This window comes from Eptesicus fuscus, chromosome 20 (genome assembly GCF_027574615.1).
Source record: "Eptesicus fuscus isolate TK198812 chromosome 20, DD_ASM_mEF_20220401, whole genome shotgun sequence".
Lineage (NCBI taxonomy): Eukaryota > Metazoa > Chordata > Mammalia > Chiroptera > Vespertilionidae > Eptesicus > Eptesicus fuscus.
Window position 1 is genome coordinate 10,891,094 of NC_072492.1, and position 22,288 is coordinate 10,913,381.

The 22,288-nt window shown below is 45.6% G+C and overlaps 1 protein-coding gene across 1 annotated transcript in view; it reads right to left on the reverse strand.

The window, feature by feature from the left end:
* Nucleotides 1-22,288, reverse strand: part of DNAH2 (dynein axonemal heavy chain 2) — a 105,292-nt gene that overhangs the window by 51,758 nt on the left and 31,246 nt on the right. The window contains exons 15-40 of the mRNA XM_054709352.1: nt 20,185-20,331; nt 19,257-19,413; nt 18,775-19,014; nt 18,309-18,497; nt 17,964-18,111; nt 17,286-17,478; nt 15,725-15,925; nt 15,485-15,641; nt 14,635-14,809; nt 14,030-14,193; nt 12,523-12,684; nt 12,309-12,412; nt 10,484-10,640; nt 10,254-10,336; nt 9,959-10,139; nt 9,443-9,581; nt 5,641-5,858; nt 5,282-5,383; nt 4,851-4,976; nt 4,190-4,300; nt 3,694-3,882; nt 3,169-3,272; nt 2,881-3,070; nt 2,203-2,383; nt 934-1,061; nt 454-606 (exon numbers count right to left, since the gene is read on the reverse strand). Of these exons, the coding sequence (XP_054565327.1) occupies nt 454-606; nt 934-1,061; nt 2,203-2,383; nt 2,881-3,070; nt 3,169-3,272; nt 3,694-3,882; nt 4,190-4,300; nt 4,851-4,976; nt 5,282-5,383; nt 5,641-5,858; nt 9,443-9,581; nt 9,959-10,139; nt 10,254-10,336; nt 10,484-10,640; nt 12,309-12,412; nt 12,523-12,684; nt 14,030-14,193; nt 14,635-14,809; nt 15,485-15,641; nt 15,725-15,925; nt 17,286-17,478; nt 17,964-18,111; nt 18,309-18,497; nt 18,775-19,014; nt 19,257-19,413; nt 20,185-20,331 (4,099 nt within the window). The remainder of the gene's footprint in view (nt 1-453; nt 607-933; nt 1,062-2,202; nt 2,384-2,880; nt 3,071-3,168; nt 3,273-3,693; nt 3,883-4,189; nt 4,301-4,850; nt 4,977-5,281; nt 5,384-5,640; nt 5,859-9,442; nt 9,582-9,958; nt 10,140-10,253; nt 10,337-10,483; nt 10,641-12,308; nt 12,413-12,522; nt 12,685-14,029; nt 14,194-14,634; nt 14,810-15,484; nt 15,642-15,724; nt 15,926-17,285; nt 17,479-17,963; nt 18,112-18,308; nt 18,498-18,774; nt 19,015-19,256; nt 19,414-20,184; nt 20,332-22,288) is intronic.

Sequence of the window (22,288 nt, forward strand, 5' to 3'; positions counted from 1 at the left end):
CTCTCTCATCATTGATGTTTCTCTCTCTCCCTCTCCCTTCTTCTCTGAAATCAATAAAGATATATTAAAAATTAAATTAAAATTAAAATATGACAGGTAGCCTGGCCAGCATTGACCCAGGAACCAAGAGGTCACTGGTTTGATTCCCAGTCAGGGCATATGTCCAGGTTGCGGACTTGATCCCAGTAAGGAGAGTGCAGGAGGCAGCCAATGGATGATGTTTCTCTTTCGATGTTTCTATCTCTCTATCTCTCTATCTCTGTCCCTTCTTCTCTCTCTCTAAAAGTCAATAAAAACTTATTTTAAAAAATGTGACAGGTAAAATCGGGCAACACAGGGGACAGGAAGAAGGTGGGAATCCTAATCTAGGGAAATAAAGGATCTGAAAAACTTTAGCGAAGGTGCATAGGACCAGTGACAATGGAGGTGTCAAGAGCCATGTCCTTGATCTACCTCTTCATCAGACAGATCCTGCTGCAGGCGGCGCTTCTTGCCAGCATAGCGCAGAAGGGAGGTGAGGGCACGCAGGCCAAAGTCATAATGGTCCTGTCTGGAGAGCTGCTGCACAGCCAGGGAGTAAAGTGTGTACACCTTCTTGGCCAGAATCTGAGGAATGAAAACAGAGGAGGAAACAACCTATCTCTCCACAAACCCCTCTGCTTCTTTAGGAAAAGTTACAGAGACAAGAAGCTAAGTCCCAGGACTTGAAACAGCTGGGAGTTGCTCCATGGACAATCCTAATGAGATCTTGTCAGTTGCATATCATGGACTTGTAACTTCACATAGAGGGGAGACCTCTGAATACTTCTGCCTCCATATCCTACTGATAGTGCATTCCTTATAGGATAAACTGTGGGGCCTTTAGGAAGTTCCTCTGTCCAGGGAATAATCATGGAAGGAAAATACTTGGGGAAAAAGAGATTGTTGGAATACCTTGCAGTTGCCAAAGCCCTCCCCAAAGAGAATGATTTCTGCAATAAGAGTTGAATCAGGCACCACCATGGCAATTGGACGGAACATGGATTTAAGGTTATCAGGAAGCTCTGTACGACCAGCATAGCCTGGAAAACAGAGCCATTTGTTTAGAATATATACTGCTTCCCAAAGACTCACTTCCCAATCAATCCCATTTTCCCTACCCACGCTCCACCCCTAACTTTCTCCCCAACTCCACCTCCAAGATTTCTTCCATTCTCATCTCGGCCCTGGCTCCTCCCATACCAATCTGCTCCTCTTTCCTATCTCTAGGCCTTTCCTTACTTTCTGGGTGGCCTTATTCCAAACTGAAATCACAGAGCTGCCAATTTCCCATCTCTCCAAGTTCCATTTATAATGTCAGTCCTAATAGAAATCACAGCTGCACCTCTGATTCTTTCAGTAGCTAAACCCTTTCCTGTTTTTGCCTAGACCCTTCTGTCAGAGTTATTCCTAGGGAATAGTAATGAGAGACCCTAATGCCTCACTTTGGGGAGATTCTCCCATTTTCAAAAGGAATGGCAGAACTCCTGAAGCTAGTTTAATGGGAGAAGATAATTAAGTACTTTCAAAGCCTAGGGCTACATATACAGGGTGGGGCAAAAGTAGGTTTACAGTTGTTCATATGGAAAATAATACTGTAATCTATATATATAAAAGCCTAAGCAACCGTCCGACCATTCGACTGTCCAACCAGTAGCTATGATGCACACTGACCACCAGGGGGCAGACGCTCAACACAGGAGCTGCTGAGCGACAGCAACTTTGCAGAGTGCCCTCTCGCACTCCAGGACCCCTTGGGGGATGTTGGACTGCTGGTTTCGGCCCCATCCCCACAGGCCAGACTGAGGGACCCCACCTGCTGGAGGGAATCCGCTCACTCTGCAGACGCCCTTCTGGCCCAGTCCCGCCCTGCCGGCCACCTTCTAATCAATTTCCTTTCAATGTGCACGAATCTGTGCACTGAGCCTCTAGTTAATAAATAATAATACAAGAATAAACTCTGTTTTGTGTGCTAACAACTATAAACCTACTTTTGCCTCACATTCTATACACGTAGCCTCCCCTTCTCCCAGAAAGTCGTATGTTTGTTCTTCTCTCATACTTTGCTGTCTTTAGCCATATTTTACTTGACTAAATACACGGGCCTGGCAGGACACAGATGTTTGCCCTGGACACCCAGTTCTCCCCCTGCCCCTGGAGCCCCATCTATTCCCTGGCCCTTACCAGGATTCATGGTGATGAAGATCCCACAGGACCACACCAGATTTATTTCAAAGCCCTCAAAGTAGAAGCGGGCGAGGCCGGCAGCCAGGGCAGATAAGATTGACAGGATCTGCTGGGCCACCACTGACAGCACCTCAATGTTGATGCGGTTAAACTCATCAAAGCAACCCCAGGCACCTGTCTGTAGGGTGGGAGGCAGACTCACTGGCAGTAAGAGAAGTACCCCAGGTTGGGAGAAACTAGAAAGTGTCACTAACATAGCCCTGCCTGGAGTTTTTTGATAGGTGAGGTGGCCTCCAAAATGTAGGGAGCGGGGCAGGAAAGTGGGCAGTGGGAGCACAGCACTGCTGTAGTTTCTGGCCAGAGCTTTCCATCAGACAGGGACAATCCGGGGGAATGCTAGAAAAGGTGTGAGCTGGAAAGAGACTAGGGTAGAGAACTTGGGAACACTGAGTGCATACACTATGCACCAGTTTACGGGCATTAACTTATTTAATCCTTGTAGAATCTTCTGATTTTGCAAATAAGCGAAGTGCAGTTCAGGGAGGTACAATTTTAAGAACTGAGGCGATGTAATGTTGTAAGTTACAAAGCACTAAATCAGATTTGGGTTCCAGCTGATTTTCTGGGACTAAAGATATTTAAGGGGCCTCCGGGACAGGCTGGCAGGATGCTGACCTGGGCCAAGCCTGAGTACATTCGGCCCATGGACTTAAAGTCCAGGCCCTCGGAACAGTTGACCACGATGACATATATGCCCAGGGCCTTGCCCAGGTCCTTGACGGTCTCCGTCTTTCCCGTGCCGGCTGGACCTTTGGGGGAGCCCCCTCGATGCAGGTGCAATGCTGTAGTCAGTGTCATGTAACACCTGAGAATTTAGGACAGGACTCAAGTCAGACTCCTGGAAGCCTTCACTGGGCATTCGCTGCCCCCACCCAAACACCTTGTTCATCCCACACGGCTGACCTGTCTGTAAGGGGGGTGATGACAAGCCGGCCAGAGTTACCCAAGTACTCATAACCATACTGGAACTGTGTGTTGGTCTGGCGGATGATACAGTCATCAAGATCCTGGAGAAACGGCAGAGTAGGAGAGAGGTGGGCTTAGAGGAAGAGTTAGAGGGGGGCAATGACTGAGAATAGGACTGGTGATGCAAGGAGGTCAGAGTTAGAAGATGAGGGGTTCCGTTTAGAGTTAGAAAGAAGAAAGAGTTTACAGCCAAGATGGACACTGGGTTCATCGCATGTCAACCCTAGTCCATTGCAGCAGTCTTTCTAGTTCTGGTCAAGTGACACCCATAGTGAATGCCAACTGGAAAATGGTTGCCATTTCTGATTTAAGAGACTTGTGACAGAGTTAAGAACTGGATTAGGGCACTGTAATGGGACTAAGGCTTGGATTGGAATATTATTGTATTTAGAGAATAGGAATTTAGTTAATGCATTAGGATTGGGTTTAGGGTACAAGAGTGGGAAGCTGGCCCATCTGCACCTTCTCCCAGTAGAAGCGCAGTTGGCTGAGCCAGTCAAAAGCACTGACATCCATGAGGCCACTCTTATAAAGCCTCTCCAACACATCTCGGGCATGAACTTCTATGGTCACCAGAGCCACAATTTTAAGCCGCATGATCTTGGTCAAGTTCCCCCTGATAGCTTCTGAATACTTATTCAGTATTGACACCTGCAGAATGAGGTGGCAGGGAAGAGAGCAGATGGATCAATGCAATCAAAGTCAATCCCACCTCATCCCAGCCTAACTCAACTTGCAACCCCAAGCTAATCCCAACCCCACTCTAACTCCAGATCCCCAATATCAGCATAGGAAATGGTACTTCCATTCCACCAAACTTTCCTCACTGGACTTCTCCCATAAAGCACCCTCATTCTGACCCTTTCCCACCAGCTCAACTCTAATTCTGACTCCAATTTATCACCCCCTCCCTCCAACTCTAACTCCAGGCCTATCCTGTACTTGTAGGGTTCCCCACCTGCTTCTTCTTCATGACCTTGAGGATTTTCTTGTCTCCCCGCTCCTTAGCTGTCTGCAGGCACTTGGTGACATCAGCCGTCCACTGGATCTGACTGGCAGTGATCACCACCTAAGGCAGTGATGGGCAACCTTTTGAGCTTGGTGTGTCAAACTTCGCCAAAAAACTGAGCATAACTCGGGTAGTGTGTCACTTTGAGGAAAAAACATTATTTTGCAAATGTTTCATCCTCAGGAGCAGCAAATGTTTCATCCTCGGCATGCGGCCACCTCAGCAGCCGCGTGTCATCAGAAATGGCTACGCGTGTCAGTGCTGACACGCGTGTCATAGATTTGCCATCACTGACCTAAGGCATGTACAGAGGCTATATTCCAAAACCCTGTCCCTGGCCACCCACACAGCCCAGCTCCCATATCCAGGTACCAGGTGCTACTCCTCTTTCAATATGCTAATCTGCTCTGAAGGGTGGGGCACATGCTTAAAATTAGGAGCTAAGGGTCTGGCATGCAGGGTTCCAGGGCCATGGCCCAGAGCAGGGGCACAAGAAACCAGCATTTTTTTTTAAACCAGCATTTTCATACTTAAGATTTTGTCTTTACCTTTGCTGCTCCCTTTCAGCCCAATGTTTCTTGTTCCTTCGTTTCTATTGACCCGAGCTCACCTGGCCAGCCCAGTCCTTCACCCATTTGTCCCTCTTGTTAAGAAACTTCTTGAGGGCCAGACGGCAGTTCCGGAGAAGGTCCCGTAGGGTGACCCTCATGGTCCGCTCCACATCGCCAAGCCAGGACTGAGGAGAGGGGAGAGAACAGGATGGCTCGGCCTCAGAGGCCAAGACAAGAGTCCCCACGGGAAAGGTGCTTAAGCAACAGAACTGCAGGGCATGGACCAAAGATAAAAGTAGAACCTGGGCAGTATCTGGCTTGGGCCCCTGGGGGATATGGAGGCCAGATGACAGATTTTTAGATTACAGTTTTCAGGAAGGGCAAAACGTGGTTAATGTCCCTTCACAGAGATGTTCTCTCCTCACAGAGCAAGCAAACTTCCTAACAGGAATACGATCAACTTGATTCTTAAACCTTTGCCACAACTCACCTCCACAGGCCCTTCTAAAAATACTGAGTGGAGGAAATCAATATATTCGCCATCACCTGAAAACATTCCCACAGCTTCCCATTTGCTGCTGGCTCCCCCAACCTGTAGAAACAAGAACCTATTAATGGCCTGGACTGCTTAATCCTAGAATCTGCCTAGATGGTGTTTGGGCCCTTTTGAGAGTAATTTCTGCTCCTCTCCCCTCAATATTGCCAATTCTAAAAACTCCTATCCCACATAATCCTGAATCTTTAATATCCCCCTCCCATTGGGAGGACATTGTGTCCTTCAAGGCCTTGAATACCTTGACCTCAACATCCTCCCCTGCCCGTCATCTCATTATAGCCAACTCTATTTACCTTCTGCATTCTCAGCAATTTGATGTTGTCAAAGCATTTTTTGAGGTGTGGCTGCACAGCCTCTGGGTTTCGAGACTGGCCCAGAATCTCCAGGAGGTCATCATTGGAGAGGAAGTAGAAGCGGGGGAAAATATGGCGTTTGGTCTCTAAATACATATCCAGAGATTTCTGAATATCTTCCAGGATTGTGTTCATTTCTATCAATGAGTCCAAGAGACCTGGAAAGAAAAGCAATAAATGACCTTTGATGGCTCTTTCACCACTGTCCTGAGTAGATCTAGAGTATCCAACTATATCTACTCTGCCAGTTCTTGAATGTTAGAGTACAGATTGTCATAATTGTTTTAGGAAGCAGAGAAGTGTCCCCAATCAATCCATCATGCTTATCCCATTCTCTATTAATTCATTATTAAGTATTCATTATACACTATTATATACAATATACATTATATACTATTATATACAATATACAATATACACTATTATATACAATATACAATATACTATTATATACAATATACATGTGGTGCATTATTATACACCACATGTGATTCCATTAATGTATTATATCTCTCCTCAGTCTTTGGAACAGTTCAATTTCACCAAAGAACTGGGGCTCTGCCTGTTACCCCAAGAGTCTGAAAATTAGAAACTGTTCTATACATATGCAACCTAACAAGTCAAATCATTAGAATCAAATACTTAGCTCATGCACACAATAAAAGAGGTCTACAACCACTAGAGTTGTAATATAGTGAAAAGAGCACTAGACTGGAATTGGCACAAAACATTCAAAGTGCTGAAAAGCAAGGGCCTACAACCAAGATTACTCTATCTTTTAAAATCAAAGCTATCATTTAAAATCAAAGGACAGATAAAGAGCTTCCCAGACAAGAAAAAGCTGAAGGAGTTCATCACCATGAAATCAGTATTACAAGAAATGTTAAAGGGACTTCTTGAAGAAGAAGAAAGAAATATGAGTAAGAACATATCGCAAAAAAAAATTCTCACTGACAAAGGCAAACACATAATAAAAGTCATAGATTACCCAACACTAAAACTAGTTTAAGGTTAAAATGCAAAAGTAGAAAGATTATGCGTAATTACAACAGCAAATTAAGGGATACACACAAACATACATACACAAAAAGTGAAAAAATGACAAAAATAAACATGGAGGGATCAGGTAAAACTGGTAGTGATGTGTTTAAAATTAAGCAACCAGCAACTTAACCTTTTGCACTCGGATGTCGAGTGTGACTCAACACGGTTAGCATTAGAATAAAGGAATCGAGAAAAAAGCAAGCGAGTGCAAAGGGTTAAAATAAATGCCTATAAACATGGCAACCACAAACTAAAAGTCCAAGATATACAAGAAATAAAGAAGGAATCCACAGAAATAAAGAGAAAGGAATCTACAGAAAGTTATCAACATACAAGAGAAGAGAGCAAGAGAATAAGAAAGGAACAGAGAACTACAAAGACAATCAGGAAACAATAAAATGGCAATAACTACATACCTACCAATAATTACTTTAAATGTAAATGGATTAAATGCTCCAATCAAAAGCTGAATGGATGAAAAAATGTGGTACACATATACAATGAAATATTATTTACTCATAAAAAGAATAAAATCTTAACCATTTGTGACAACATGAATGGACCTAGAGGTTATTATGCTAAGTAATATAAGTCAGACAGAGAAAGACAAATGCATATGATTTCACTTATGAGGAATCTAAAAAACAAAATAGATAAACAAAACAGAAACAAATTCATATACCATATGATCTCACTTATATGTGAAATCTAATGAACTAAATAACCGATGAACAAAACAGAAACAGAGACATAGATACATGGAACACACTGACAGCTGTCAGAGGGGCAGGGGGAGGGAGGATTGGATGAAAGAAGTTGAAGGGATTAACCAAATAACAGAGATGCAAAACTCAGACACAGATAACAATGTGGTGATGGCCAGGGGGAAGGAGGAGTGGGGCTGGGTGGAAGCAAGCAAAGGGGGGGTGAGAGGGATGGGAACATCTGTAATAGTGTCAACAACAAAAAAGAAAGAAGAAAAAGAAGCCCTCATAACCCGGCCTGTGTGGCTCAGTGGTTGAGTATCAACCTATGAATCAGGAGGTCACAGCTGGATTCCCTGTCAGGGCACATGCCCGGGTTGCAGGCTCAGTCCCCAGTAGGGGGCATGCAGGAGGCAGCCAATCGATGATTCTCTCTCATCATTGATGTTTCTATCTCTCTCTAGCTCTCCTTTCCTCTCTCTGAAATCAATAAAAACATATTTTTTAAAAAGAAAAAAAATTTAAAAACCTCATAGACAGAGAACAAACTGATGATTGCCAGATGAGAGGGGGGTTGGGAGGCTGGGTGAACAAGGTGAAAGAATTAAAAAGTACAAATTGGCAGTTATAATATAGTCACAGGGATGTAAAGTACAGCTTAGGGAACATCTATAATAATAAAAGTGTAATATGCTAATTAGACCGGACAGCCGAACGACCTTCCGGATGTCATTCCGGACATCCTTCCAGATGAAGCCGCCGTGGTGGTGGGGCTGAGGCAGAGGTGGTTAGGGGAAATCAGGCAGGCAAGCAGAGTGGTTAGGGGTGATCAGGCAAGCAGGCAAGCGGTTAGGAGCCAGCGGTCCCAGATTGCAATAGGGATATTCCGATTGCCGGTTAATCTGATAACTAGTTAAAGTCAATGTTTGCAGGAGTGAGGGGAGTGGGTGGGTGGAGGTGGAAGAGGGTATGGGGAGATAAATAGTGATGAAAAAAATAAAGAAAAACAGTAATAAAGTCAATGTAATAATAACACTAGCTAATCGTAACCAAGAGCTTACTCTGCCATTTAATGTGATAAGTGCTTTATTTGCCTGATCTCATTTATCTGCATTATCTCATGAGAATAATCAGCTAGAGAAGAGGGAGTCCCGCTGGTGTGGCTCAGTGGTTGAGCATTGACCTAGGAATCAGGAGTTCACAGTTCGATTCCCGGTCAGGGCATATGACTGGGTTGTGGGCTCCATCCCCAGTGTGGGGAATGCAGGAGGCAGCCGATCAATGATTCTCTCTCATTGTTGATGTTTCTCTCTCTCTGTCCTTCTCCCTTCCTCCCTGAAATAAAAACATATTTTAAAAAAGAGAGAGAGAGAGAGAGAGGGATTTCTCAATCAGGACTTCCTGAGGCACAGTGTTCACAGAGCCTCCCAACCCCTCTCTCATCTGGCAATCATCAGTTTGTTCTCTGTGTCTATGAGGTTTTTAAAATTTTTTTCTTTTTAAAAAATACATTTTTATTGATTTCAGAGAGAGGAAAGGCGAGCTAGAGAGAGATAGAAACATCAATAATGAGAGAGAATCATCATTGAGCACTAACTTTACAGCAGACCCTACACTCAGTGTTACATACTCCTTTATAACCCTTGTAAACCCTGAGAAATAGCTATCATTAACGCCCTACTACAGGTGAGGAAACTGTGGTATGGAGGGAATGAGCTGCCCAAGAGCATACAGTCAGTAAAGCATAAGTCAGATTTTGAACTTGTCTGTCCGAATCCATATCCCATTCTCTTAACCACTACATTGTACTCCACTCAAACATTTATTGAACTGAATTTACTGAACTATTATTTAATGCTTAGAAGTGGTAATGGTGATGGTGTGGAAGCCAGGTACAATAGTCATCTTTCAATAAGGGAACCAGGTGGCCATGACTTCACACATATATAACACAAACTGAGGTTATGCCAGGGCAAGAGGCCAGGGACTCAGACCTGGATAGTGGGTGCTCCGGAGAGCATTGCTGTCCTTGCTCATCCGCTCCATGATGGATTTCCACCTGCTGTTGACCTGGTCAAATAAGGCTGATTCATTGGGCAGCTGCTTTCGGATGTCCTCTCCTAGGAAGATATTCTGAAGGGCCAGGAATTTTGGAATGAGAGGCGTTTCTCACATACTCTCCACACTCTGCTCCCTGCTCCCGGACCATGGGTGATAGTTGAGTAGAAGATAAGGAGCATTAGAATCAAAGGGTCAGAGAGGTCAGATACCTGGGTCCAAGAAAAATAATGAAAGAAGAACAAGTCTTTTCAGGGAGGGGACTGATGAGAGGCAACAACTAGTGCTTGGGTCCTGAATGAAGAATCGCTGTAGAGGTGGGAAAATGAAGCTGATAACGGGGAAAATATTTAGGTCCTATGCAAATAAGGAAGTAAAAATATTTAGGTCCTATGCAAATAAGGGAGTATTCCCTCCATACCACAGGAAGAGCTCAGGCTGTGAGTCCTGACCTCCAGGTACATCCACTGACGCTGAACTGTGAGCACTGTCTCAATAACTTCCAAGATGAGGGAGAGGCAGCGTTCCCAGTGGTCCACCTGCTTCTCAAAGGCCTTGACAAAACGAGATGCCTTCATGGTCGACAGAGCCACCTGGTTGTCTTCCAGTGCTTGGAATACTTCCTCTGTGCCTCTGGGAAGAAAAGCCTCAAAGCCATGTTCCTTCCCCATCTGCCAATCCTTGGTCCCCGCTCCGCAGCCCAGGTCACACATCGCCCCCTCTCCAGCTCCCCGAGGCCCTCGCTACCTGAGTCGGTGATAGCCCTTATCCTTGTAGGGTACTATGTCCAGCTGAATCACATCCCACGTCTTGGCAATGTTTTGTAATGCCTGTGCGAAGAAACCGGGGGGCAGGACAATCAGATAGTTAATCCCAAGGGGAACAGGAGCTGCAAGAAGCCATCAGATGATACAAAGCTGGCAGCCTTTGCTCCAGGCGTGGGAAGTGGGGGAGTATGGGAGAGGATTCTGTCATACCAACTCTATTGCCAGTTCTTTGGTTGCTGAGGCAGAGATCTCCCCAATCTTCTCCACATGTTGATCCATTCCAAGTTCCACAATCTTCTCCAGAGTAAAGCTTTCAGATTCCTGATCAAACTCCCGTTGGATCTCATCCCTGACCTGATCCCAGTGCCTGCGGCCAGGGACAGGAGGTCAGTTTAGAAGGCTGAACACCAGGGCCTACTGAAAAGTATTAGCATCACTCCCCAGGCTTCCTCCCACTGGGATATTATGACTGTGTATTTATTTATTCATGATTTCACCCCTATTTACTAAATAGGCTCTAACATGCAACTCAGACACTGTGGGGAATACAGAGATTGGTGTGCCGATTCTCGGGAGAGGGAGTTAAGATGGATTACTACAGTTTTATTATAGATTCTGTGCTGGGATAAGTGCCCTGCATGAAACATCTCACTTAATTCTCACAACCACTCTATACGTCAGGGGTGGGAAATGCCCAGCCCGTAGGCCATATAAGGCCCACAAAACCATTAGGTCTGGTCCTGCCAACGCATTTGGGGTGAGTTAATTAAATGTTAAATATAGCAGATTAATTTTTTAAATATATATTTTATTGATTTTTTACAGAGAGGAAGGGAGAGGGATAGAGAGTTAGAAACATCGATGAGAGAAAAACATCAATCAGCTGCCTCCTGCACACCTCCTACTGGGGATGTGCCCGCAACCAAGGTACATGCCCTTGACCGGAATCGAACCTGGGACCTTTCAGTCCAAAGGCCAACGCTCTATCCACTAAGCCAAACCAGTTAGGGCAGCAGATTAATTTTTAAGGTGATAATTTTGCATGGCCCACAAATGATGTTATAAATATCCAAATGGCCCTTGGCAGAAAAAAGGTTTCCACACCCCTATATAAATGATGAATTATTGGCATTCCATTTATATATGAAGAAACTGAGGCTTAGAGAGATTAAATAAGTAAATAAAGCAGTTAGGTTATACTTAACCACATACTTAATGGTGAAACATTGCCAAAAACATTATCACTGGAGGCAATGCAAAAGAAGTAAAATTATTTTCTCCTAAATAGATATGTAATTAATTATTAAAACACCATTTGTAAAATAGTTTATTCTATACTCAATGGTTTCAAAGGACCCTTCTATCATAAATAAGTTCCAGATACATTACAAGAGTTAAACTTGAAAAACAAAAGTATAAAGAATTAGAAGAAAGTTGCAGAGGATGAATTTTAACTCTGGGGTAAGGGAGGTCTTAAACAAGGCACAGAAGCAAAAACCATAAAGGAAGACAGTTGTTGCCCTGGCCAGTGTGGCTCATTGGTTGGGCATTGTTCTGTGCACCAAAAGGTTGCTGGTTCAATTCCCAGTCCAGGGTTCATGCCCTGGTTGTGGGCTTGATCCCTTGTAGGGGGCGTGTGGGAGACAGCAGATGGATGTTACACTCTCACATCCAAGTTTCTCTCTCTCCCCCTCTCCTTTCCTCTCTCTCTAAAAATCAATAAACTATTTTTTAAAAAGAAAGGAAGTTATACTTTTGGCTACATCAAAATAAGAACTTTTGTATGGCAGAAGGCATACAGCTTCGCTAAGACAGATGACATAAAGTGAGAGGAGACAGAGGGGGAAGGAATACAAGAGAACCCAGGACAGTGCGAGAAACAAAGGACAGTGGCAGGCTCTAAGGAAGGTCTCTTCCAGGTGTGTGTTTGTGGACCGAGGGGCACAGAGAGCTATGATCACCATGGAGGGGACAACTGAAAGAATCAGATGGCAGCACAGGCCAGATGGTCACCCCAGGAGCAGAGGAGACTTACCTCTCTCTAAGAGCGGAGTTTCGTAGGTCTGAGATGAGAGGCATGGTCCTCTTGAACTGCTCGAGTTTTGATCGAGTGGTTTCAATAATTTCCCAGTTTCGGTCCTGAGCAGAAGTGGGGAGCATCAGAAAAGCTGACAATCTTCCCTGCACAGTTCCCCTTCCTCAATGACTTATCTTATGCCCCCCCCCCCTTCCCTCCTTTCTCCACACACCTTAAACTCTTTGGCTAGTCTTGTAAGGCGACGAAACAGCCCATGGGCCATGGTCTCCATGGCCTCTGTCTGCAGGTTCAGGAACCGACCAGTCTTCCACTGGTTCCAGTTCTCCTCCCAGTCCCGTGTGATCTCCCAGATTTGCTGGAGTGCGTCTAGCTCCTTCATGGCAGAGCAGAAAGATGTGTTAAGTAACATGACTCTTGCCCTCTTTCTTCCTGACAAACACTCAGGTTCTTTGCTCCTCTCATCTGAGAAGGTTTTCCCTCCAGGCAATAGAGCTGCCTCCTCAATGCAGATTTCTTTCCCTACTCTCTTGCCTTACGAGCTCCTCAAGTAACAAGCACAGGAAAGTATATTCAGCATCATTAGTCAGTAGGGACATGCAAATCAAAACCACAATAAGACTCAACTTCACACCCACCAGAATGGCTAGGACCAAAAAAAGTGGGGGGCGAGGAGTAAATGTTGGCAAGGATGCAGAGAAATAGAAACCCTCGTACATTGCTAGTGGGAGTGTAAAATGGTGCAGCTGCTGTGGGAAGTAGTTTGGCAAGTCCTCAGAAAGTTAAACATAGAATTACCATATGATCCAGCAATTCCACTCCTAGGTGCATACCCACAAGAACTGGGAACAGAGACTCAAACAAATACAAGTACACACATGTTCATAGCAGCACTACTCACAACAGCTGAAAGGTGGAAACAACCCAAATGTCCATTAACTTGTTAATGGATAAACAAAATGTGGTAAATTCATACAATAGAATACTAGCCAGCCACAAAAAGGAATGGAATATTGATTGGCACATGCTACAACATGGATGAACCTTGAAGATATCATGCTAAGTGAAAGACGCCAGATACGAAGAGCCACATATTTGTATGACTCCATTTATATAAAATGTTCAGAAAAGGCAAATCCACATGCATAGGAAATAGGTTAGTGGCCAACAAGGACTGGGGAGAGTTGGGATGGGGAATGACTGCTGTGGATACAGGGTTTCCTTTTGGGGTGATGAAAATGTTTTAAAACTAGAGGTAATGGATACACAATACTGTCAATGTACTAAATGTCACTGAATAACTGTTCACTTTAAGCTGGTTCTTTTGTTATCTGAATTTTACATCAATTTTTTAAAAAAGCTACTCATGCCCGGCTGGTATGGCTCAGTGGTTGAGCATCGACCTATGAACCAGGAGGTCACCTTTTGATTCTGGTCAGGGCACAGGCCAGGCTTGCAGGCTCAATCCCCAGTAGTGGGAGGTGTAGGAGGCAGCTGATCAATGATTCTCTCTCATCTTTGATGTTTCTATTTCTCTCTCCCTCTCCTTCCTTTCTGAAATCATTTAAAAAAATATTTTAAAATACAGTAAAATAAAATAAAAAAGCTCCTCATGCACCCATCTTCCTAGTCTTAGCTGTTTTTCCAGGCCCTTAGGGTAAATTCACCTGTCCCCTGCCCCATATCCTTAATTACCACAAGGGCCTAGCTCGGCACCCTACCTTCTCCAGGTTCTGCAGGTCCTTGGAGACTGGCTGCTCGATCTTGAAGATGCCCAAGTTGGCACGGAGAGTGTTTTCTTCTTCCCTCATGGCATTCAGCATGGCCCGCATTTGGGCGATCTGATCTAGAGCAACCTGATGTCCCACACTGCTGGTGAAGGGGCCTGTGGAAAATCCCAGATGAAGCTCAGATTCCCACTCAAGGTCATAGTCCTCTGAAAGGACTGTCACCACTCTCCTACCTCTTTGTGGGTAAATCTCACCTCTTCCTCACATGAGAGAGGGAAGGAAAGGAAAATAAGAGAAAATGCATTGAAAGGATGATGATTAATCCTACCTAAACTACTACATGTGGCTCAAGAATCATAAACAGGTGGGACTCGGGAGGTGGGTATAAGAAAACTGGAAATGAGAGTTGGGCTGCTGTCTTTTGACCAAAGGTTGGAGACCACAGTGGGGTTGCTGACAGAAGTGCTACTGCTCTTTTCCTGCGCCAGTCCAGTCCTTCCTACACTCGTCCTTGTTCGCACCCCCCTCGACTGTAAGCTTTGAAAGACTGGGTCAAAACAATGGTAAAGAAGGAGGAGAAGATACGAAAGGGGTACCTTTGGTGCCAAATTCTTCCAGAAGATTATGGGCTTTCTTCTTGAAATCATCAGCTGAGTGAATAAGGCCTGTCTTGAATTTCTCCTTGTGCTTCTTCAGCATCTGTTCACTGTCCAACAGAGTTTGTTGGAAGATAACCCACTCCCCATTGAGACTGTTCAGCATCTCCAGTACCTGGGGACATCAGAGAGGAGAGGATGATCCACAGCAGAAGTTCAGTCCATCTCTCACCAATGCCTTTAAGGACTCTTTTCTGATCCTCCAGAGCAGAGTCTGTGGCCAAGTTCTACATGCAAAGAGGCCCGAAGAAATCAAGCAGTGAGTTGCTGGGCCTAAAAGAACTCCATAAATAGCCTTAGATGGGTTATCTCAGTGGATAAAGTGTCAGCCCAAGGACTGGAGGGTCCTGGATCTGATTCCAGTCAAGAGCAGGTATCTCGGTTGCAGGCTTGAAAGCAACCAATCGATGTGTCTCTCTCACATTGATGTCTCTCTCTCTCCCTCTCTTCCTTCCACTTTCTCTAAAAAAAGTCAATGGGGGAAAATATCCTCAGGTGAGGATTAACAACAAAAACAAAAGCAAAAAAACTTTAAAAGAACTCCATAAACTAACCAGAAATATCATTTGAATTAGCTTTGGCTCTCAGAGGCTTTTGAATCTTGAACCTTCTCCCTGTACCCCACTACACCTACACACACACACACACACACACACACACACACACACACACACACTGTCTGCTCTCCCTCCTACAGCAGAGGGATCTACTATGTGAGAGATCAGCTTCTCATACTCCCTGCTGCTGGCATGGGTTCAACTTGGGTGGACCAAACAGCACTGGAACTCACACTGTCCGCAACTGGCACCTCGTACTTCTCAAGAATGGCGAATTGCTCATGGATGGGAGGAATCTGGGTCTCCAGGTTGGGCAAGTCGTGCTGCAGGGTATCCATGAGTTGCAAACTGACCCCCAGTTCCTCCAGCGTCTGGGGAGGGTGGCTTATTCTAAAGTCAGGCAGAGAGAGCACAGTTAAGGAGACAGGGCAGGGCATGCTCTCCCCGCCTGTGCCACGCGCCCCCGCCCGTACTTCTCCGCGTTCTCCTTCAGGTAGGTGTGCAGCTCCAGGAGGCGCCGGGCTGCCATCTCCTTGAGCAGAGTCGTGAACTTGTTCTGCCACTCGTTGCAGTGCTGCACCAGCGAGAACTTGAGATGCGAGCAGTCCAGCAGCACAAACTGGATGTTGAGGACTGTCTCCTCCTTCTGCACATTATTAGCGACCTCTGTGTAGCTGAAAGGGCCCATATTCCTGCTAGCATGTTTTTTTCTTTGAAGACATGCCCACTGCCCTGATGCCAGTCCAAGTTCTCATTTCCTGCCACCCAGACCTGTCAGCAGCTCCAAAGCATTCTTCTCCACCCCACTGTCTCTCATTGCAGCCCACCCCAGACACAGCTGCGATCATGTCATTTTCCCAACCGCTGCCTTTGGGATAGCTATCAGATTCAGTCTGGCATTCAAGTCCGTAGCGTTACATAGGCCTGGGTTGAGTTCACACTGGTGCTCACTAGCTCTATGACCTCAGGCAGGTTATTTAGCTGTTGGAAGCCTCCGTTTCCTCACCTGTACCTGATGATAAAAATAGGCCCTACCTCACAAGGTTGTGGAGGGAATGCAGTTGGCTGTCGTATATAAATCCCTTTGCACCCTCCCTTTTGTGTATCTATGTTCCAAATACTCACTATTTGGCGAACATGCTTATATGTTCCCATCTTTATGCCTTTGTTGATGCTATTTTCTCTCCCTGAAATGCTCTCCCAGTGCCCACCTCCGCCTGTTGAAATCCTACCCATTGCATAAAGCCCAGCCCCACAGTCACTCCCTTCATGAAGCCTTTCCTATGTCCTCCCATTGAACTGCCCTGGTACCTTGTAAACCTTAATCATATACTTTTCACATTTGAAGCTTGTATAATAGCAAGTACATGAGGACTGTACTTTAGAGTTTGCCAATACTGAATAATCTCACAACCTTGTAAGGTAAGTGGTGTAATATCTGCTTCACAGGAGGTTGAGGCCTGGAGAACTTAAGTGCCTTAAGATTCCACAGCTAGAAAGCGGTAGAGCTGGGATTTCATCAGTTCCCACGATGCCCCAGCCCGGTTCTTTTATCTTCCCTACTACACTGTAGCCCTCAGGCGTAAAACACTTTTTCACTTCTTTTTACTCCTCAGGATCCTTAGAACAGTGGTGGTTTCTTTAATAAATGTATGACTAACCAGAGGACAAAGAGATGGGAGATCTTTTCCTGATTTTAGAATTTAAGCATCTTCTTCAAATGAACTCCAACCTACCTTCTTAAAATGGAAGTGTTCACTTCTCTCATCCTTTAGATCCCAAGCATTTCCTTCTTTCCAACAGGACCCTATGGGTACTACTCACCAAACGGCTTTTTCCCTAAATCTTATCCAGCTCTGATCTGATCTCCACCCCTGAGAAGCAAAGGTCCAACGCCCTAGGCCCTGTTCTTTCCTATAGTTGAGGACACACTTTCTGCACCTCTCCTTACCCCCAGCCTTCCTTCTGAGCCTCTAGCCTCCTGAGATTCTATACCTTTAGAGACAGACCTTCACATCCACCTGCCTTCCTTACCGGGCAATGTCGGCATCAAAAGAAGAGACAGGGGGGTTGAGACGCTGATAGCGACGAATAAAAGAGTCCTTGTTGATCTCCCAGATTTCCCGATACATATCCCAGGTCTTGAGATAGTTCTGCAGCAGGCTTGCATTATTCGTCATACCACTGCTGATCTGGGCCTGGATCTTCTTGATGTCCTCATCACGCTCTGCAGGACCCAGCAAAATGTTTCTCATTAACTTTCACTTCAACCCAAGCTCCAGCCTGGCCCTCGGCCACTGCCCCAGACCCTCCACTCCAACATCACCTCCACAAAGGAATAAGACTCAAACATGAGTGTTAGAAAATAAAAGAGAAGGCAGAAAGTAAAAGTATGAATTTAATCTATAAGATTCAGATATACCCTCTGTTGGCATCTGGACATGTTATATCCCAGACCCAGTCCTAAATTTGTCCTTCCTAATCTCCCACCCTGAATCCCAAAACCCAGGAGCATCTGTTACCTAATCTTCTCACCTCCACCCCTGCCTTTGCTTCCTTCCCCAATCTAGCCCCCTGACCTGCATTTTCCACCCGTACTAGAGATGACTGACCCAGTATGCCTGGAAACAGCCCTGGTCTCTCCTCCTAGCTCTGCCCATTCCTAAGCCTCTGCTATCCCTGCACTAAATTCCCTCCCTATTGCCCACTCACCCACGAGTGAATGGATGGGGTCACGAAAAAACTTGCGCTTGAGGAGAATTTCAGGGAGGTGGCGGAAGACCGAGATGGTGGAGAAAAGGTGGCTGCCAATGTCATTGACCACATTTGCCAAAGTCTGCAGAGTGGGTGAGAATTCCACCTGTGGGAACACAAGGAGCGCGCCTTCGCACAGGCCATGGAGGAGACAGGCCTCAGGACTGGTAAGGTTGAACACCTCAGGACCAGATCTGGAGGCCAAAGGATAAAGTCAAGGTCAAGGGTCAAGTTTAAGGATTGAGGGAGACTGGAGATTAAAGTATGATCATTTTCAGGTGTTGGGGGCAAAGTGGTCCCCACCTGTGTTGCGCTTCCCTGCATGTCATTCTGCAAAATTACAAGGACTCGGAAGAGTGGGTTTGGGGAGGTCTTTCCATCCCCATTGATAGCTTTGGACAGTTCCAACAGTGACCACTTCACATTCAGTCGCAGGGCATCCTCCATCATGTGGTCCAACCGAACCGTGTACAGCATCCACTGCTGCTGAATCTGGTGGGAAGAGGGAAGGGAAAGAGAATCCTCAGGGAACATGGTAGGTCTGGCCAATGGGGATGGAAATAGGCTGGTTAAACAGAAAGGCAGGACTGAGTTCAGAAGGAAGAAGGTTTGACAGACTGAAGATTGGGTGAATCCAAGAATAGAGCAGGATGTTTGAGAAGCACATACTGGGGTGGGGGGTGGGGGAGAGATTGAAAGAGAATGGCCTGATGGGACTGGGGGCCTGGAGGCTTCCCCAACCACAAAGCCCTGGCCACAGGACCCCTACCTCAGCGCCATCATTCTTGAAGACTTCATAGGAGTTGGTCATGATGGCTATCACATCCCGGTGTAGGCTCACCAATTTCTGCTGCACAGCTGCCCGATGCTCTTTTTGGTCCTCCTCGAATTCCAGGTCCCTGTACACCCGTTTGCCACTAATGCGTACCAACAGTGTCTCTGATATCTCTTGGGCTCGCCAGCCAATGGTCAGAGTGGATGCCTTGAACTCATTCACAATCATCTGTACCTGGACTCAGAAACCCCCCCATAGGGTGGGGGCTTCAGCTTCGGAAGAGACCCTCTGGGCCTAATTCTGTCCTCCCACCTGTCCTCTACCTGGAGTTGCTGACAGTAAAAGTCCTTCCCCAAGCATACTTCATTTATTTCCCATTACTCCCTGGTCTCTCCACCACTACCTAAGAGTCAGGTATTAACTTCCCATGCACCAGCCTTTTGCTCGGCCTTTAGGGTCTAATGACCATGGCCTACCTTGCTGGCATGTATGCGACACTCTGTGATGAAAAAGGCACTGGCCCCCTTCAAGGACCAGTGCAGTTTCTTGAGTCCAGGGTGGATCTTCTTATCCAGGAATCGGATGCGTTCTTTGAACAGGGCCTGCTCATCTGGGGACAGCATGGCAATAATCCTGTGTACAAGAGCAGACTGGTAGCTGATGGGGACAAGCTCTGAAGACCTCTCCTCCACACCAGAAACTCGGTGGGAAAATCTGAAAGTTCATGATTCTAGATAGTGCTTTCCAATAAAACATTCTGCAGCGATGGCAATGTTTTACAATCGGTGCTAATACAATAGCCACTAGCCACGTGTGGCTATGAAGCATCTGAAATGTAGCCTGTGCAAATGAGTGACTGAACTTTTTAAAATTATTGCATTTCAATTATTAATTAAAATAGAAATAGCCATATGCTGCTAGTGGCTACCACAATGGATAGTTCTGTTCTAGACACCCAAAAAAGACTGCTGGTTCCACCCCCTTGGACTTTAATTGGGCTGAAAAAGGTACCCAACCCAGAACAAAGCCTCACTCCAGAAATGAGTACCAAGGGCAATAAGAGAAGAATTGACTGCATGGCCTTGGTTCAATGAATCTGACGTTATTCTGTGTCCATAATCTGAATGCCAGTTCCATTCCTAGAGAAGTGACCCGGGCTTACAATATACATGGCCCTACGGGTGGAAGAGGACCTGGCTGTTTTTGCTCTCTACCCTAAAGCTAGAAGACAAAACTACAAGGGAATAGTTGTAGGGCCATAGAGAGAGACTGGACAAAAGCATCTTTTTGAGATGGACAAAATGTAAAGGATGGATACTGTAGGGAAAGAACCGCATGGAGCAGATACAACAAAAAGGAGGTAAAAAGGCATGCAGAAGGACTGCAATGAGGACGGGGCCCTACTTATTGTAGTCTCGAGCAACAAGCAGCAGATTTTCACGAAGAACACGCAGATCCTCCGCACGTTCAGCGACGTTCACCACGTAATGGGGCGTCTCAAACAGCAGCCGCTCCCAGTAGTCAATCTCCACAAAGAGAATCAGCAGAGACCTTGGGGAGAAAGAAAAGCAAAGCAGCTGAAGGTACTGCTCATGGGCATAAGAACCAACAACAGACCGAGCGGTGCAGGGCTGGACAGCGCTGAGGCAGAGAAAGATGAGAAACAGAGCAGCATCTCCAGGTCAGGAGGCTGACGGACACGTTGGCTGTGGCTCCTCTCCTCACTAAAGCAGCAGTAAAGGGGTTTTTGTTGCTTACGGCATAAGCCCACCTATTCAAGGAGACAACAACAGAGTAATTTTGGAAGCTGAAAAGTAGATGGATAAGGAGCAGAACTGGAATCTTAAGCTGGTGATGGAAACAGCTAAGAAGCCACTCGGTTCATGCTGTAGGACTCTCCAAAGGCCCAGGGGCTGGTGGCTTCAAGTATCAAGAAGGGCATGAAGGTGGGACTAAACCGGGAAAACCAGGTGAAAGTTTAGGAAGCAGCTCTCCCATGTCCCCTCCCCTACTCTGCACAGTTAGGCGGGTGCCCTCTTCACCCAACAAAAGACTGAAGGCTTCTTGCCTAGAGAAGGCAGTACAGAACCAGAGGGTCTTTGGACTGGACCCCGAGCCCAGGTGAAGGAGAGAGGGGTCGTTAAGTGGCCATGTGCACACTAAATGTTAAGACCTCCAGCCTCTTTTCCTACCCAGAAGCCAGCACTCTGGCAGCTGGACCTACAGTTTCCAGAATGAAGTTTAAAAGAGGAAAAGTGCCAAGTAGTCCCCTGAAAACAGCACCCCCCACCCCCACCCCCACCCCGCATCAGCCTGCAGTAAAGCTCACAGGAGTGAAATTTTAACTTGTCAGCCAACAGCACAAATTTGGATAATACCTTCCTGCTGTCGAGCTGAAAACTCCATGAGAAACTTTTTTCACAATGCTGTTCAGGCTTTGCCAGAAGTTTGTCAATAAATTTCTGGAGTAAAAATTGTATTGTATTGACAAGCATACTTTATAAAAAGAAACAAATGTGGCCCTACCTGGTTTGGCTCAGTGGATAGAGCATTGGCCTGTGGACTGAAGGGTCCCAGGTTTGGTTCCGGTCAAGGGCACATGCCCGGGTTGCGGGCTCAATCCCCAGTGTGGGGCATGCAGGAGACAGCTGATCAATGACTCTCTCTCATCATTGCTGTTTCTATCTCTCTCTCCCTCTCCCTTCCTCTCTGAAATCAATAAAAATATATATTTTAAAAAGAAATAAATGTGGGAAGTTATTTTTGCAAAACATTTTATATTATTCTCAGACAAGTGGTCAGGCAGTAGAGGTAGGAAAGTGAGCTGAGTTTAGTGCTGACAACCCAGAATGAACTGACTCAGTGGAGAAAGTGCTATCGGACTGGGGAGGAAGGAGAAAGTGCAAGCCCCAGACACAAAAAACAAACAAACAGAGGCCAGTCCCCAACCCTGCTCTGGGAAAATTCCACTACACAGAGGAATCTGCTACCTACATAGTGGTAACACAGCTCTTTTCAGCCAGCGTACAGACAACATCTGGAATATGTTTGTGATAAGGGCAATCAGTAAAGCTGGTCTGGCCATAAAATGTAGTAAAAGCCAATTTGGACTTCAGAGTTCAAATATTTGGGATATAAGGTGGGATAGTAAAAGCCCTTGTGAGATAAACTAGGTGCTATTAGGGACTGGAAGGCTTCTGTGACTAAGGGAGAGTCAGGTAATTCTAAGGACAATTAGCACATTAGAAAAGTATGCTTATTTCAAGATTTATCTAGACATTGAACACAAAAGAATAAATTGATAAAAGTATCTTGCACCTCCTTGGAGTTTTGCTAGGCTTTGGAAAAGCTGAAACTGTCTTGGATTTCTTTACTGGTTTGATGAGCCCAGACTTTTCAAAATCCTTCCCTATGATCATGTTTTTCCCCCCTTATAAATTATTTACTGGATTGAGGCAGTCTTACCTTAAAACCACAAAAATGTAAAGCAGCTTATAACAGATCTCTC